This window comes from Hippocampus zosterae, chromosome 10, assembly GCF_025434085.1.
Source record: "Hippocampus zosterae strain Florida chromosome 10, ASM2543408v3, whole genome shotgun sequence".
Classification (NCBI taxonomy): domain Eukaryota; kingdom Metazoa; phylum Chordata; class Actinopteri; order Syngnathiformes; family Syngnathidae; genus Hippocampus; species Hippocampus zosterae.
In genome coordinates, this window is record NC_067460.1 from 16,827,433 (window position 1) to 16,844,750 (window position 17,318).

Here is a 17,318-nt window from a genome sequence, read left to right on the forward strand (position 1 = left end):
CTAGATGTATACCCTGAACTGGTTGCCAGCCAATCGCAAGTCACACAAACAACCATTCACGCTTACAATCACACTTAAGGACAAATTTGAGTGTTCCATTAACCTGCCATGCATGTTTTTGGAATGTGGGAAGAAACTGGAGTACCCGGAGAAAACCCACACAGGCACGGCTAGATCATGCAAACTACCACACAAGCCGGAATCGAACTCAAAATGTTCAGTGGCATCAGACCTATCCATACATGTAAGATTGGTTGCTTTTATGCCTATATATGTCTATGTATGTATACTGTGCTTTGTATATAGATATCAAAATGGAAAAGATTATGGAAGGTAACTAGTACCTTTAAAAGGATCAAAATGTCACAACAATTATGAAATATTTAGAATTATAAAAGTATGCATGTCAATAAAACAACCAACAATTACTGAACAAATTAAACATGGCAAAAACAAAGAGATACAGGGCACCTTTGTGATCACTGGCGTTAAAACAAACAACAAAAATCTCCTGACACCAGATGAAAAGACAGCGTTGACAGAAATTAAAGACAAAAATTGTGCTTTGCTGGTTCAGACATCTTACTGGTCGTGATGACGCTGCGACCTGTGCAACTTGTCATCAAAGCACCTTCATCGCGCGGTTGATATAAGATAAGATAAGATATCCTTTATTTGTCCCACAATGGGGAAATTTACAGCCTCCAGCAGCAAGAATGTATGTAGAAAGAAGAAGAGAAAAAAAAACAACAACAAACATCTTTCAATTAAATACAATATGAACACAAATGGATAAATCGCAGTACTATTTACAATTTTCCTTCACATCATTTAATTATTATTATTATTATGATTGTTATTTTTTATTCATCAGCCTGACAGCAGTCGGTAGGAATGAGCGTCGGTATCTCTCCTTCTTGCAGCGCGGGTGTAACAGTCTCTGGCTGAAGGAGCTACCAAGTGCTGTCAGGGCGGGCTGGAGGGGGTGGGAGGGACTGGCCATCATAGCTTTTAGCTTAGTTAGCATCCTTCTGTTGCCCACCTCCTGCAGAGTGTCAAGGGAGCAACCCAGGACAGAACTGGCCTTCCTGACCAGTCGCTCCAGTCTCTTTCTGTCCCGGGCCGAGATGCTGCGTGACCAGCAGACAATGCCATAATAGATGGCCGAGGCCACCACCGAGTTATAGAACGTCTTAAGGAGTGACCCCTGAACCCCAAAAGACCTCAGTTTCCTGAGTAGGAAGAGTCGGCTCTGTCCTTTCCTAATCAGGGTGTCCATGTTTGTGGACCAGTCCAGTTTGTCGTTGAGAAGAACACCAAGGTACTTGTAGGAGGTCACCCTCTCTATGTCCATACCCTGGATGTTCATCGGTGCTGGTGAGGACTTTTTCCTGCAGAAATCCACAACCAACTCCTTAGTTTTCCTCGGGTTGATCTGGAGGAGATTCTGCTGGCACCAGTCCACAAAGTCCTTTGTCAGTCCCCTGTACTCCCGATCATCCCCTTCTGTAATGAGGCCAACAATCGCAGAGTCATCGGAGAACTTCTGAAGGTGGCAGTTTGGAGTGTCATGTCTGAAGTCCGAGGTGTAGAGGATGAACAGGAATGGAGCCAGAACAGTCCCCTGCGGCGTATAATATGCGTAAATCTCCTATGCAACATTGTCTCAGCGGACACGGGATGACCCATCTTCTTGTCCCAGAGGCTGGCCCTAGTTTCGTTTTTAGATCGGTACATACCAGCCGGGATCAGCAGACCGTTTATGCTCAGCAGGCCTGATGCTGCTCGCGTTGGTCTTGCGTACCTGTAGGTCGGTCATGTTCACGATCAGCTTGTTGATGTCATTGGAGAAAAAAAAAGTTCTCGGCTATCCCTGGGCTGCTGATCCTGGCTACAGCGTATACTTTTAGCACATTCATTCATTCATCTTCCGTACCGCTTGATCCTCACTAGGGTCGCGGGGGGTGCTGGAGCCCATCCCAGCCGTCTCCGGGCAGTAGGCGGGGGACACCCTGAATCGGTTGCCAGCCAATCGCAGGGCACACATAGACGAACAACCACTCACACTCACACCTAGGGACAATTTAGAGTGTTCAATCAGCCTGCCACGCATGTTTTTTTTGGAATGTGGGAGGAAACCGGAGCACCCGGAGAAAACCCACGCAAGCCCGGGGAGAACATGCAAACTCCACACAGGGAGGCCGGAGCTGGAATCGAACCCGGTACCTCTGCACTGTGAAGCTCACGTGCTAACCACTGGACTACCGGGCCGCCCACTTTTAGCACATGTATTTATTAATTTTTTGTTCTTTGATAGTCACGTGCTGTTGTTTGTGCGGTTCGTCGTCCTCTGGCTGCACGCCTCTGCACCATCTCCATGGCCTTCTTCCTCCTCTGTCTTCCTCTTCTGTTGGGTTTTGAAGGGAAAAAAAATCCTCATCAGACTCCTCCTCAAAGGTCCCTCAGGAGTAATAATTGGTTCGCAGTGCTTCCTCCGTTGTGTTCTACCTCACCATCATAGAAATGTACATTTCCCCAGTGTGGGACAAATAAAGGATATCTTATAGCACATGTCAATCCAGGGAAGTAAAGAGTCCTCCTTGATGTGTTGATAGTGTTAAACTAACATTGCATTTTGATATTTGTGAGGGAAAGAGCAGAAAATGACGCCAAGTTCACGACATTTTGATCATTTTGAACCGAAAATGTGCCCCCCCCCCCGCAATATAATAGGTACTTTCACAAGTACAGTAATACATAGATTCGCGCCCAATACAGACATACCCAAACCTCAAAAACTATTCAAGAAAACGACTAAATCGATACTTACCATAAGACTGACATTTGCTAAATAGACAACCAATTGCTATGTATTGCTTCGTGGGGCAAATGCGCATTAAATGAATGTTAGAATCGTGGGTCATTGAACTTAATACGTACTAATTTGTAACTTTTGTTACATATTTGTTCACACATCCTAATCCGTCTTTGTGGCCTTTCTCTGGATGATGACGTCGAGTGGAGAGCAGTGGGCGGTTCACCACACAGTTGCGCAGTGGAGTGATGGAAACGTGCCTTACCCCCCCCCCCCCCCTAGCCCCCCTTTTCCGATGGAAAACGTCAATGGGAAGTGTGGATTTGCATGTCCGGCCTTGTGTGCCAATGGGTGCACTGGGAAGGCAGTCTTAGCGGGCGGAGCCGGAGGAGAGCAGCCCAGTCAGTGTACATTGAACAGGCAAAGCATCCAAGCTCAGCACTAAAAGCGCCACACGGACCAACGCCGTACTTGAAAGCATCGTTCTTTGACGCCTTTTTAGCTTCAATGCTTGCGTAAGATTGTCTTGTTGTAACGCCGGCGTGTTTGGTGCGCGTTGAAATGTGTGTGTTGAGTGTGTGAGTTCGAGGAGAGTTCCAGCCTGCTCGAGTTCCGCCTAACAGAGACACCATACATTGCCGTCATAGAATCGTAGAGTGGGTGGAGAAGATCTTTGGCATCTTCGGAAATATCACTGAATTCTTTTTTTGGGGGGGGGGTTACGCTCTCGCGCTGGATTCACTGGGAGGAGCCGATCATCCGTCGTTGTTGTCGGTGAGTTAGCTGAATTCAATCCAATGCTGCGTTCCGCTTGACTTCCACTGTTATTGCCTAGAAAATTGTGTATGTAACAATAGCACGACGCACTAAGAGATTGTAGTCGACCGCGTGAGTGTTTATAATTGTTTGGGTAATTATTGTACCTCTCGTTTCTTTTCTATCGGATATGTGAAATGAATGAAACATGACCCTGCCTTTGGGAGTAGCTCACTTCCACAAGCCATCAGAAAAATACAATGATCTCATAATGGAACTTTGCTCCGCTTTTAAAAGGAATATTAATGTGACATTTTTTTAACTTTTATGATATTTCTTCTTAATGTATCTCCCGTAATTACGCTGGCTTCATTTGTAAGGTTTCCATCTTATTTTTTAACAACATCGTAGTCACGGTAAACCAGAAACTTTGACTTCTACTTCTCAGGGACCACACTTCAATCTGTCTGCAGATCCTTTCAGTCTGTCAACTTGTGTTTTTTCCCCCCAAGTCTTGTCATGTTATCTCAAAATTAATGGTTTGACTTTGAAGAAAGAATTGCTGCACCATACTGTAATGTCTCAACGATTAAACAGAATATTACCAATTTACTGAGAGGAGTACCGAGGCACCCAAGAAAGTGTGGTGGGGCTTCCATTTAAGACGCATGCTTTTGTACAAGGACCAGGGAATATGTACATGCTGTTCTATTGTCTGTAGCTCTCCATCTGTTCCATGACATGGCAATCCGTGGAGAATACTGCTCTTATTGGTGGGGGTCTGACCCATTGCTTCCGAGAGGGAGAAAGAATCATATGTTGTGCATTACGACGGGATTCATACCACCAAAGACTACAAACCATAGATCACCTGCAAAGACAGCTTCTGGATCTGACAAGAGAGGGATTTATTCAAATGAGAGAAGAGAAGGTGCGGTGGTGGTTTAGTGTTGGTCACTACTGGGTGCAAAGATGGCTTGATAAGTTTTGTTTATAAGCTAGGCTACTTTTTAGATAGGCTAGGCTAGGTTTTTGGGTAAATGTACATTTACCCAGTACATTCATTCATTCATTCATCTTCCGAGCCGCTTGATCCTCACTAGGGTCGCGGGGGGTGCTGGAGCCTATCCCAGCTGTCTTCGGGCAGTAGGCGGGGGACACCCTGAATCGGTTGCCAGCCAATCGCAGGGCACACAGGAACGAACAACCATTCGCACTCACACTCACACCTAGGGACAATTTAGAGTGTTCAATCAGCCTGCCACGCATGTTTTTGGAATGTGGGAGGAAACCGGAGCACCCGGAGAAAACCCACGCAGGCCCGGGGAAAACATGCAAACTCCACACAGGGAGGCCGGAGCTGGAATCGAACCCGGTACATCTGCACTGTGAAGCCGACGTGCTAACCACTGGACTACCGGGCCGCCCTTACCCAGTACATGTTCATTCATTTGGCAATGAAGGATGTACAGATTTAGGTGGTGAGTTTGGCCAATAAACTACATTCAAAATAGTAATGGGTGAAAGACAGCGGTATAGTAGCATTTATGACGCAAAGTGTATATTTGCTGCATGCTGCTGTTGTGTTACATAATGTTTTACATACAGTATATGCTGACAAAGTATAATAAAAAACACATTTGTGCTGGAAGACCAGCAGTTTGCGGATATGCAAGTAGTTATTTTTTTTTTCTTTTTTGTGACTCACTGCTGACTACTGGCCTGACATGCGTTTTACAGTACAGTCTTTCTTTTTGTAGGTCTCTATGACCATAACCCGAAGAAATGCGAAGAAAAAAAATTCCCTCTTTCTTGTGTAAACATAACTGCGGCTTGGAGGACGGGTATTATTAAGGTTCGATTTGAGGATTGAGTAAGGTTATGCTTCCCCTAAAGAATTTCAATCATTTGGTTCCCTGATCCGAACCAGAGTAGAAACTGATCCATGGTACGTTTTACATTGCCCATTTGGTCCCGGTTCTTATTGCCTTGACATGAGCGACTTAATGTTAGATCAAAAGTTCCCCGGTAAAAAGCATAAAGCAAACGTTGGCAACCCAACTGAGAGCAAAATTGTGATTAGACTGGAGACAGACAATAATGCTGTCCGGTGGGATACATGCACTCCTAGTGTTAGAGTGTTTGCAGTGTACTTCAGCCTAAATATTTTTGGCCCCTGTCTTAGTTTTCCTGGCATTCACAATTTTTCCTCTCATTCTGTTTGGGGATGCTGCTTTGGGTTGCGTTTGTATTTGTTGCCTCTGGTCTTTGTAGAACCGGAACAGTATAAAACCTAAACCCATCCTGGCCTTCTTTTTTTTTTTTTATTGTTGCACACCAAGGTCTGGTTGATCGTGTTGACACTTGATAATATTCACCACATAGAAATCTCACCTGCCATAATTTTGTCTTCCGAACCTTTTGAACACACCTGGATTGATCCAAGATCAAGTTGTGGGATTGTTGCTGTTTGGGCTTGGTTTTGATTTGAGGCGAGATTAAGACTGAGGTGAGGGGTTAAAGTTTGAAAACATTAAAACTGTTTGGACTTCTAAGGACAAATTGGCGCTCATGAAGCGAGCTGCTGAAAGCTTGTCATGAATACGGCCAAGCCCTAGTCCACTACATGCATACAATACAATACAATTCCACTCATGCACACTGTCCACATCCGCTCAGACCATTTCCCGTCGTACAGCTCTTTATTCTATTGAAGGGTCTTGGCTGTCTTTTGCTGTTCAAACGCATGCACCCGCATTCAAAGGGGGAAGCGTTGGCCCAGCTGAGAGCACAATATGACTGGGATCAAAGGTCATCCAGCTGGCCAATCATCGGGCTGTATGCATTGGCTGGTAGTGGGAGAGGGCGTCGTCGCCTTTGTGCTGGCCCGGGTGTGTCTGCTAAACAATCAGCTCCGCTTCCATCCCCGGTTCTGTTACTACCGGTGACCGTATTGCACTTCCTCCCGTGTCTGAATACTATAGTACATGCTTTTGCCTGTATGCTTGCAATTGACAGGTTTGAAATAATAATAATAATAATAATAAATTTTATTTATAAGCGCCTTTCAAGACACCCAAGGATGCCGAGAAACATTGTCAGAAAAGTTATGCTGAAACCTTGAGGTCTCAATTTGTGCTTTGATTCATTCAGTTCTTCAGTCAATGAAAGCACGCAATTAACTGTTCAACTGAACAGAGAATTGCCTCTCTGGTGGTTGGATGAATAAAAGCAACACAATTAGGTAATGGGATAAGGGGTACTTCAAGTTTGTTCTAGAGGGGATGGGTTCTCTGACAATAAATATGACAAATGTGGGGGTATGGCATAATTAGCCACACAGGGCACTAATGGATGCTGATGAACAGATAAGAGACAATTTTAAAAGGCGGTACTGGAGCCTATCCCAGCCGTCTTCGGGCAGTAGGCGGGGAACACCCTGAACCGGTTGCCAGCCAATCGCAGGGCACGCAGAGACGAACAACCATCCGCACTCAACACTCACACTTAGGGACAATTTAGAGTGTTCCATTATGCTGTCAGGCATGTTTTTGGAATGTGAGAGGAAACCGGAGTGCATATCAATGACATACAAGATGTAATTGGCACGAACATTTATGCAAACGTAAGCCCTCATCTTAATCGTACACATTATAACACACACAAGCTTCCATCACTGCTTCTAGGGTCTCCATTACATGCATTCAATTGAATAGTTTAATTCATGCAAACACACACACACACGATACGATGCTTCCCTCCCTTGCACATCGTGCAGGCCTGTTTTCGTGTCCATTAGCAATTGATTTCCTTGTTTCTGTGGGCCTTTTCCCTCTTCAAATAACAAGAAAAGCACAAATGGGGAAATTCTCGGAATACAACGACCAGAACTGGAGGCGTTGCAACTGTCACTTTGTCTCACACACGCACACACACAGGAGTTGCTTGTTTTACTGTTGTCTTTTTATTCACGTGGTGACCAATTTGTCCGTCTTTGGGTGAGCTCTTGGTAAATCCAAAGGCTCAGGAACTCTTTCAACTGCTGCTTTGCTTTTATCCCAAAATTCCAACTCGTACCTACCACCCCAAAAATATAGAGCAGATTGTAAACTGAAAATGCTTTTTATATTAGTAAAAACAAAACAACTATTTAGACAGAGAAAACAGTAACACTGCTGTTGCTAATTATTGCATTACAGGAGTAAAAATAAAACAACCCCCCCCCCCCACACACACACACAATTACATAATCATGATTATAAGTCTTCTCCCTTCAATAGTGGGAGATGGATTCGCTCGGCTTTCCGTTCTCTATAGAATGAGAGCACTGTTTCCTAACATTGTGTTAAAATACCTCAAACTTTTTCCAACTTTCTTTTCTGATGTCAGCCTAGTGCAGCTAAACTTGCTAAACGTCGGGGCTGGGGTTGGGGCGGCGGGGGTGGGGGGGGGGGGCAAACCACTAAATATAGCCTTGAATTGTTCACCGCTCGGTCTGACGTAGACAAAGCGATTGTTAACAACAGAGTAGGCAGAACCAAAGCCGTAACTCTCGGCGCACAGAAACGGTCGGTGAGAGGAGAGGAAGAAGAAGGGCCGTAGTAGTAAGTGAGGCGGCAGTGAGAACTCGACAGCAAGGTGATGGTGGGCATCCGTGCAATGTGCCTTCTGTTCAGTGTAACATTTAGCTCTGTAGCATCACACAATAGTTGGAAGCAGTATCGATGCTGTGACTCATTGTTGCTATGGTGAGGAGCTGTGACAGCATCTCTGCTGATGAAGAGGAACTGACTCCACAAGACTCTTCTCCTTCCGCTCTCTCTCCCTCTCTCTCTCCGTCTGTCTCCATCAGTCGATCTGCCTCTTCCCTTCAGCATCTTCCTTATATTTTCTCCTTCTCACAGACAAAACAGACCGCTCTTTATGACCGCGTGCTCCCTTATTTTCATCCTTTGCTCAGCAGCACCCGCCAGACTCCTTCACCTCTTCTTTCTTCCTGAACCCCGAAACTCTTATTTTGTTGTACACACAGTACATTTGATCATTTTGCGTTGAAAAATTCTCTCAGTCACAAGAATGGATTTCTATTCGCACTCGTGACAAGGTTGTTGTTTTTAATGGAACTCGGGGAGCTTTCAGGTCAAGTAATAGTTCCATGGTTAAAATGTCCTTGTCGTTATTGAATATAAAGAGCCATTTTCCCTTTGACTAGAAAATAGACACTGTAAAATGCTTGTAAAAAAAAAAAAATCAAAGCTTCATTGTTCCATTTTATCCTCTGCAGCTGGGTCGCTCGCACACATGGTTCCTAGCTGTTTGTACTGCGATCACGAAAACAGAAATGAGTCAAAAATGATCGCTCAACAAGTTTACGGCTCCAAATACAATTCGCATGCGGTAAGACTTGTACTGAATGTGTCTGAATCTAAGGAGAAACTAGTACATTATTCACAATGATCTTGTCCCTTGCCCAATGTGAGTACAGACGATAGCCTATTGAAAAGTCTTCTCCATTGCCATTCGTTGTCACTGTTTGCATTTGCATTCACATAATGCGCAACCAAGAAAAACAGAAGTAGATCGTAGCAATCCAACACTACCTGGAATTGATCAACATCCATTAATATACAAGCATTATTTGGCAAAAGTATGACATTTGTGTACCTTTTAACGGAGCATTTTGATCGAATGGTTTGTACTATGTTATGTTAACTCGCATAGAGGGGCATAAACTTAAATTCCCATGCTGCTGAAGATGTACCAAAAGCATGATTCAGCCTCAAAATATCCCTCGGAAGGCGGTGGATGAACCATTTCGCACGTCCGCCTCACAGTGCATGTTCGGGGTTAGATTTCAGTCTGTGTGTGGAGTTTAGCGGTGACTGCGTGGGCTTTCTGCGGGTATTCCGGTTTCCTCCCACATTCTAACAAAGATGCATGGTTGGTTGATGGAACGCTCTGAATCGTCCCCTGGGTCTGAGGGAATGGTTGTTCGTCTGTGTTACGATTGTATTATCGTTGATGTTTTACGTGTGCTGTTGTATTCTTATCCTTTTATGTTAAATATTCTGTAAAGATGCAGCTGTTGTGAAAGCGCCAAATGAACAAAGTTGGATGATATCACGGAGAGTGTATGAAATCATGCCATCCGCCTTTAATTGGAAGTTCTTACGAGCACCAACCACTGACAGCCAGGACATTTCAGAACGGCCCATTAACATTGATTTTCTATGCAGTTTCAAGGCTGAATGTACTTAGCATCATCATTCTCAATATGATCTTTCTGATATCATTTTCCCAGTTTTGACTGAGCTGCGCGGAAATGGCCCCACTTCCCCCAATGGAATGTCGACTGATTTTGCTTGAAATGTTAGTTTTCATTGCTATGTCTTCCGAGAGTGACCAAAAGAGTGTGCAGACTGACCCCCGCCCTGGTGATCTGCTCCTCAGAATCGTAGCAATATAGCGGAGATGGCAGCCTGGCACAGCAAGGAGGTTGTGTGATGTCATTAGAACACTGTGGCCTGGTTAGTGTTGCCCCTCTCCCTTCATCTCTCTAGCTCATGTCATTCTCAGTGGGTGAGTAGCATGCTTCCTTCTTGTCACTCCTTGTCTCCTGTCTTCGCCTGTGTGAGCTTAACATTGGGAGGTCAAGTTGTGGGTGTGGTAGGCTCAAGGAGAGGAAAAGACAAGAGAGCGGTGATGCTTCCTGATCACCAGATGACCGCTGACTTGATGTGCACGTGCAGAACACAGGAAGATGCTTTTGAGTCTTGTGTCTGGCTGCGTGTGTATTTTGCCTCCTCTCTGGCTAACTATGTGCCACATAGGGACTTGTTCATTTTGTGCATTCCTTTTTGACACACTCGGCAGCTTTCAATATTTTATATTTTTCGCTCTTACCTACACACAAACACACACACACCAGATTTCAATGGCCCCCTTCCTTACATTATATTCACATCCAGACAGCCAACTCCCATAATACATAATTCAAACACTGGCTTGACCAGAATTGTTGCCCCCTGTTTGGAGTACCTACAGTCTACTCACTTAATCGTCCTCTGTTTAGCTTTTAAAGTTAGTGACTTGTTGCTGGTGTTGATGTCTCTTTGTAATAAAGAACCATGTGTCCCTTCCCTGAAGTTATTTTGTAGACATCAGTAATTGGTACGCTTTTATGAAATGTCACTTTCTGAAAGCCCAGACAGACAAGAACACTAACTACGTAAATGAGTGCCAAAAAAAAAAAAGTTGCAACGTAAACGCAATCAAAAATGGTCCATATTAAAATAGCAACTTTTGGTTAAAAAAAAATACAATGAGTGATCATTTATTTAAAAAAAAAAAAACCCTGCAACTAAGCATTTGGTCCTATATGGAAAATAGCAATAGCCTTTGTGTTTTTTTTGTGAAAAATAAGTGTTTTATGTAGTTGTATAATAATTATAGCTGTCAAACGATTAAAATATTTAACCATGATTAAAACACAACTGTTATAATTAACTCATAATTAATCGTGGTTACTTACATTTTTTTATCGATCCTAAATGTCTTTTTAAAAAAATTTGTCCTATTTTTCCATTTTAATGCTCTCATCAACATGGAATCATGGATCAATTTTCCATGTGCAAAAATATTTACTGAAACAACAATTTCGATTTTCAATTTTACATGAACATTTTTCACTTGGAGCAGTTATTCACACGTAATCTCTCACACAATATTACTGTGTCTCCATTCCCTCTCGCTCACTCAGGTCCTCATCCTCCCTCCACCTTTTTCTACCCTCTGCCCGTCTCAGTACAATGGGGTGCAGAGCCTTCAGTCGCTCTGCCCCCAAACTCTGGAACTCACTTCCTCCCAACATTCGTAATATTGACTCTCTTTCCTTATTCAAAACCCAGCTCAAAACCCACCTATTCAGACTTGCCTACCCGCCTTAAATCTTTCTTTCTTTCTTTATTATTTTATCTGTGTTTTACTATTGGTCTTGGCTGTACAGTGTCCTTGAGTGTTGTGAAAGGCGCTTACAAATGTGATGTATTATTATTATTACTGTGCATTAACAACATTGAAAAAATATTTTGTCACACAACAGCTCTTTTTAGGGAATTAAAACAGAGCAATATAAAATTATAAAGTGCACATCTAAGTTAAACTCATACTCAGCCTATAGTGGATTTAAATGTAATCACGTTAAAATTGATTTAAATTAATGCCGATAATAATGTGCTAAACTGACGGCTCTAATAATAATAGATGATAATTTCACCCCTCATCATACATTGCCTCTGTCTGGCCTGTGTAGGTTTGTGTATGTAGGTCTTGTGTTCTGCCATACAATCTGTCCCTATCCAATATTCACACTGATAACTAACGCTTGAGGGTAAAGACATGGAGGAAAGGAGGCCTTGGAGTAAAAGAGTTTTCGGATTGAAAAGAGGGCAGATGATCGTATTTTCTTGTGGAAGCAAACCTTACACAAAACTGAACAGAAGTATTTGTCTGTGTGCGTATGTGTGTGTTAACACAATTCTTCTGAACCCTACTTCAACGGGACTGTCAGAAAAACAGTTGGACACTCACTCCTGAACATTGGCCGATGTAATGTTTGGACTCGCTGCGATCTCAATTGTGCCAGCCTGTTTCCCGTTTTGAGGCTCCACGTACACTATATTCAATTGTATCATTTTTTTTAAATCCACTAAAAATAACATCAGTCAAGAAACGCAGAGATTGGTATAGAAGTAAGACGTGGTTGATAATTATGACAAAACTAGCTGGTTCGCCGCCCTCCGGGCGGCTCATCAGCTAGTTCCTACGGAAGGCTGGTAAGGTGGGCCTTCGGCCCACAAAAGTGTTGTTGCTTGGTTCAACTTTTTGTTCATCTTCATTGCTTATCGCGAAAATAAAGAGATGTTTAGCTCTACTAAATAACTAACAATTTCATTGCAATGCTTGTGGATAGACAACATTTTTTCGCTAAGATGCCCGCGCGATCGTAGTGAGCCACTGCCTGAGCGGCGCAGTGGCGGCGCGCAGTGGCGGCGCGCAGTGGCGGCGCGCAGCGGCGCGGTGAAGTAGGTACGTTTTGAAAAGTGACAGACGGAAGGACAGACCGCGTGCGGGACGACGCGCAATATATATACAGATAAGTTATTTCAAAACGCAAGACTCGCTTCCATTCATCGATTACTATGCTGAATAAATCTTGTTTTTCTTTTCTTTATTTTTTTTTTAGTACAGGAGGTACAATGTGTGTGTGTGTGTGTTGGCCGGTTGTGTTTCCGTTTGTGTACGAATCTCCCTGTCCCTCTCTAAGATGATTGTCATTGGCTGGCAATCAATAGCAAACTTGTAAGGAGAAATGTGACTGGTTGGGCTAATGTGTACATGCAGTACGATGTGGAAAGTTTGCCTTACTGACATCGTCCTAATTTTAAAATCTTGAATCTTCATATCGAGGTATCGACATACCAACAGCATATCGCCCGGCCCTGAGTCACACTGACAGTCACACAAATTTGTTCGTATGAGTGTAGTCGTGTTTTTCGTGTGTGTAATGCTCATTGCAAAGTGATTACACTGAAAGTATATAAGTTATATATAAGAATATTAGCTGCAGCCAAGTTCGCTTGTGTCCCTTTCTGAGTTGTGCTGAATGTAAACGAGCTTTACTCTGTTTTAGAACAGCCATTGGATTTGAACCCTCGTGTTCGATTGAGGTAACACGGCTCCATACTTGAGGCGTCGGAGAAGTTGAAGAAGGATTCTTTCTCCGGTGATTTGGTTTGGTGCACGGTGCAGGATGAGATATTTTTTGACATGTGAGCCACGATTCTCCTATTGACAGATGGTTGAGTGCGGCGTGTGTTTGCCTACGTTTGGTTAAAGAATTGGGGGCTGGGGGTTTGCATGTAAAAGGGGGAAGAGGAGGTGTGGGTGGAGGTCAGCGGAGGCACAGCTGGCGAGATCCCCTCTCCAACCAGCTGCTGCCTCAAAAGAGTGTGTCAGCAGCCTGCTTGGCTGCTTGGCTTAAAATGTCTTCTCTTTCTCGGTGTCCTCTTGTCCACTCCCCTATCTTACCTTCTGTTACTCCGCAGACTCAGCCCAGCTGTTCCAAAATCTCCTAGCTATGCTTACACACAGTCAATATTCGGGTTAAGGTCAAAATTCCGGTTGCTGAAACATTCGGTCGAACTCATTTACTTCGTTTCTTATACATGTCAACTGGAATATCCCGATTTTAAATGGCGGCACATTGACAACATCGCAATTCAAATAGATGTCATTTCTGCTACTTCATCAGAAAAACACGGGAAAAAAATTGTCTCTCACCACATCTAATAAAGAAGTTGGGACTGGCATTTTGCACTCCATTTTCATTGTTCTTTTTTTTGCAGACATTTTAATGGAAGCTGTCTTTCAAGGCCTTGAAACGTGCTTGCTAAATTTTATGCCATTAATGCTAATGTGAATATAGTTTCAATGTAAAGTGGGAACTCTAATTACAAAATTAATATGTTCTGGAAGAAATTTTGTAACTAGAAAATTTTCTAAGTAGAGACGTGTTTTCCATGTAAATGCCCTAATCCGTTCCAAGGCCCCCCCCCTCCCAAATTCAGACATAAATGTTTTCTAAAGCATAAACAAAGCATCAAATTTTGGAACAAATACATGTAACAATTAGATTAGTGCACAATAAATGAGAGTTGTGCATAATTAAAAAAAAAATAGAGTAAAGAATAAACATGATGAGGAGACCTTCGTAAGTAGCGGTACCGCCATATTGCATTTGTACTAATGTGAATGAGCAAGGTCTGGTGATCATACTCGGGTTTATGGAAATTCCACACGAGTTAGATGAGTATACCGCATGTACACAGCAACACATTAAAACGATCAATTAGAGATTTTTTTTCCTAATGTGAGCATTTTTTTAAGCTCCCAATATTTTTATGCATTCTGTTGATGGCGTGGTCATGGCCCCCAACTTTAGGGAGTGACTGGAAACAATATCCAATATTTATCACACCTGCTACCCTTGCTCAAGACTATCCACGGACACATGCCTGTGGTGCCCTTGAGTAAGACACCAATACCCCAAACTGCTCCCTGGGTGCCAAAGTAGCCCCTTGCTCCAAGATGGATGTGTCGCAAGCAGTGTGTGTTGCACTTCTGAGACATGTTTTCAAACTACCGAGCTTGATAGTTGCAGTGAAAAAAATGGAAAAACTCAGGGCCACCAACCAGGCTGTACTTCATCACTCTTATGTTTGCGCTGGTGGGCAACACCATCCCTTCCTCCCTCCCCGCCTCTCTCTTCCAGTGCTATTGTTCCCTCGATGACAAGGCCCACGTGCCCCCCTTTTCAGGCTCTTAGTGGTGGTGGTGGTGGTGGGGAGTCGGCGGGCTCTTTGTCTGGCGGCCATTGTCCCAGACACGCGCTCCTGTTTGACGGACACACGTGCTGATAAAAGAGAAAGGGGGAAGAGGAGGAGGAGGATGGCCCATCGCTGGCCATTCTTCTCGATGGTGGTGGTGGTGGCGGCGACGGTGAAAAGACGAGACGCGCTGACCATCTGTGTCGCGCGTCTGTAATCTCTCGTGACTGCAAGCGCACGCGTACACACTCATTTAGTTTCCAAAAGAATCCCTCTCTTTTGTCTTGCCATACTTTTACCAAGGAAACAATAACACTGAAGTTGTTTTTTTGCTTGTGATGTCTTTTTTTTGTGTGCCGTGAGGAATCAAAGTATAATGGTAAGGTTAGAGTGGCCCTACTCTGTGATAGAAAGTGACTACGTTTAAATGCCGTCGATAACCTTCTCAATACCCGAATATTGCTGATATTCGGCAACGGTTTAGATTGGGATATTCCAATTGGTCACATTTAGCATATATACGGAGTAACTCACACTTACACATGTTGTCCCGAATGTTTCAGAAACCAGAATTTTGATCTTAACTCAAATATTGACTGTAAATGTGGTCAGTGAAGTCTGTTTATGTCAGGCAATTAACTGTCTGGTCAAAGGTTCAGATAGAGTTATTCTTTGAAATTTCATATGTTCCACATGATGCAGCCGTATTTAACTACGTCCGTCTTGATTTCCTGCACCAGTTTTGTTTGCCATTGTTTCTGCATGACCAGACTGATGGCTTTTAATGCTTGTCGATGGGACAGGACCACCCTGTGAAGGTCACAGTATCCCCCGCACAATTATGAGTCCTCCCTGCTTCAGCAAAGCAAAAACATTCTCTCTGTGCAGTGGTACCTCTACTTACGAAATGAATTGGTTCTGGAAGAAATTTCTCATCTAGAAGGTGTTGTAAGTAGAAACGCGTTTTCCATGTAAATGCCCTAATCCGTTCCGAGCCCTCCCAAAATTCGGAAATAAATGTTTTCAGAAGCATAAAAATGCATCAAAATATCGAACAAATACATGGTACAATTCGATTATTGCACAATAAATGAGAGTTGTGCATAATGTAAAAAACAATGAAAAGAGTAAATAATAAAAATGGTCATTTAACATTTAACTCCGTCCTCGTCGGGTTTTTTTTTTGCCCTCTTTAGTCCTTGTTCTCTCTCCAAAGACGTTTGCTTTTGTCGTCTTTTAATAATCCTTTGAAAATGTCCAAGGCAAAAATCAGCATATTGAATGATCGCCCGATTCGTCAACACTTCGTAACACATCATTGACCAAGGAGCGAATGACGAGGACGCTGCATCGACACAGATCTCTCTATCTGCACACATAGTCATACAGTTAGAAGTCTCTTAGCCAATGGGATGTCAGGATGTTGCTCAGTGGTAGCCAATGGCAGAGCAGCTATAAGTATGCTGCGTTCAGGGAACTCGGAGCTGCGACGAGTAGGCCATATTGTATTTTTATCGTATCTTGAAATTTCTTTCGTCACAAGAGGTAATATTTTCCTGTTGAGACGTTTCGTAACTTGAAAATTTCATATGAAGAGGCGTTCATAAGTAGAGGTACCACTTTAAATGAAAATTATCTTAAAGTCTTCGCGGCAGACACTTTTCATTTTTATTGCATTTTTTTTGTAGTTGGTTTCTGTTATGCAGGTTGCTTTACCGAACCTTTCTGTTGTGGGGGCAGATAGAAAAGGACAAGACAGCTTTCCTGAACAGATTTGAGGGCAAATAGACAGATGGAAGATGCCACTGAAGAAAATGGACTGACCGACAGATGGATCCGTAGATATCTCTTTATGCATATGCATTGAGTCAACATTTCATCATCCGGAATGTGTAAGAGTTGGTCATTCCACATAAAAAAGGAACTAGCGCGAATATGGACTCACTGTTGTTCGTTGTGCTGTCCTGCCCTTCTATTAAAAGTTTGCGTCCCATCGCATTATCATCATGTGCTTTGTGTCGAGAAAAGCACTTTTAGACCAAGGACGGGCAGAGTGATGAGGCAGATGTTAAAAGCTCTAAAAGCCTATTGATTTTCGACTTGGGGCCTTATATATAATTGCTTGACATGCATACATGTACATAATGCATGAATATGTTGTTTGATGGTCAGCATTTTTAAATTTGGAGAGATGCATCCCCAAAATGAGTGTGTCAAAATGGGTTCTGTTTGAGTCAATAGAGCACAACTAAAGCAGAAAGCTGAACGTGTAGTCATTATTATTTAAAAAAAAAAACAATTCTATTATGATTTATTTCTTATCAGGTCTCATAGACTTCTTATTCCACAGTTGGGTTCTG

The 17,318-nt window shown here is 43.1% G+C and overlaps 1 protein-coding gene across 4 annotated transcripts in view; it reads left to right on the forward strand.

Annotated features, from left to right (window-relative positions):
• The first annotated feature begins 3,192 nt into the window (after positions 1–3,192).
• Positions 3,193–17,318, forward strand: part of numbl (NUMB like endocytic adaptor protein) — a 34,411-nt gene continuing 20,285 nt past the window's right edge. For 2 of the 4 annotated variants that reach the window (XM_052077388.1, XM_052077389.1), the window contains exon 1: positions 3,347–3,589. Coding sequence is in view for 2 of the 4 variants with exons in the window: in XM_052077385.1 (XP_051933345.1) it covers positions 3,323–3,330; positions 3,560–3,589 (38 nt within the window). In the remaining 2 variants the exon portion in view is untranslated. The other 2 variants (XM_052077385.1, XM_052077386.1) reach the window with 2 other exon arrangements.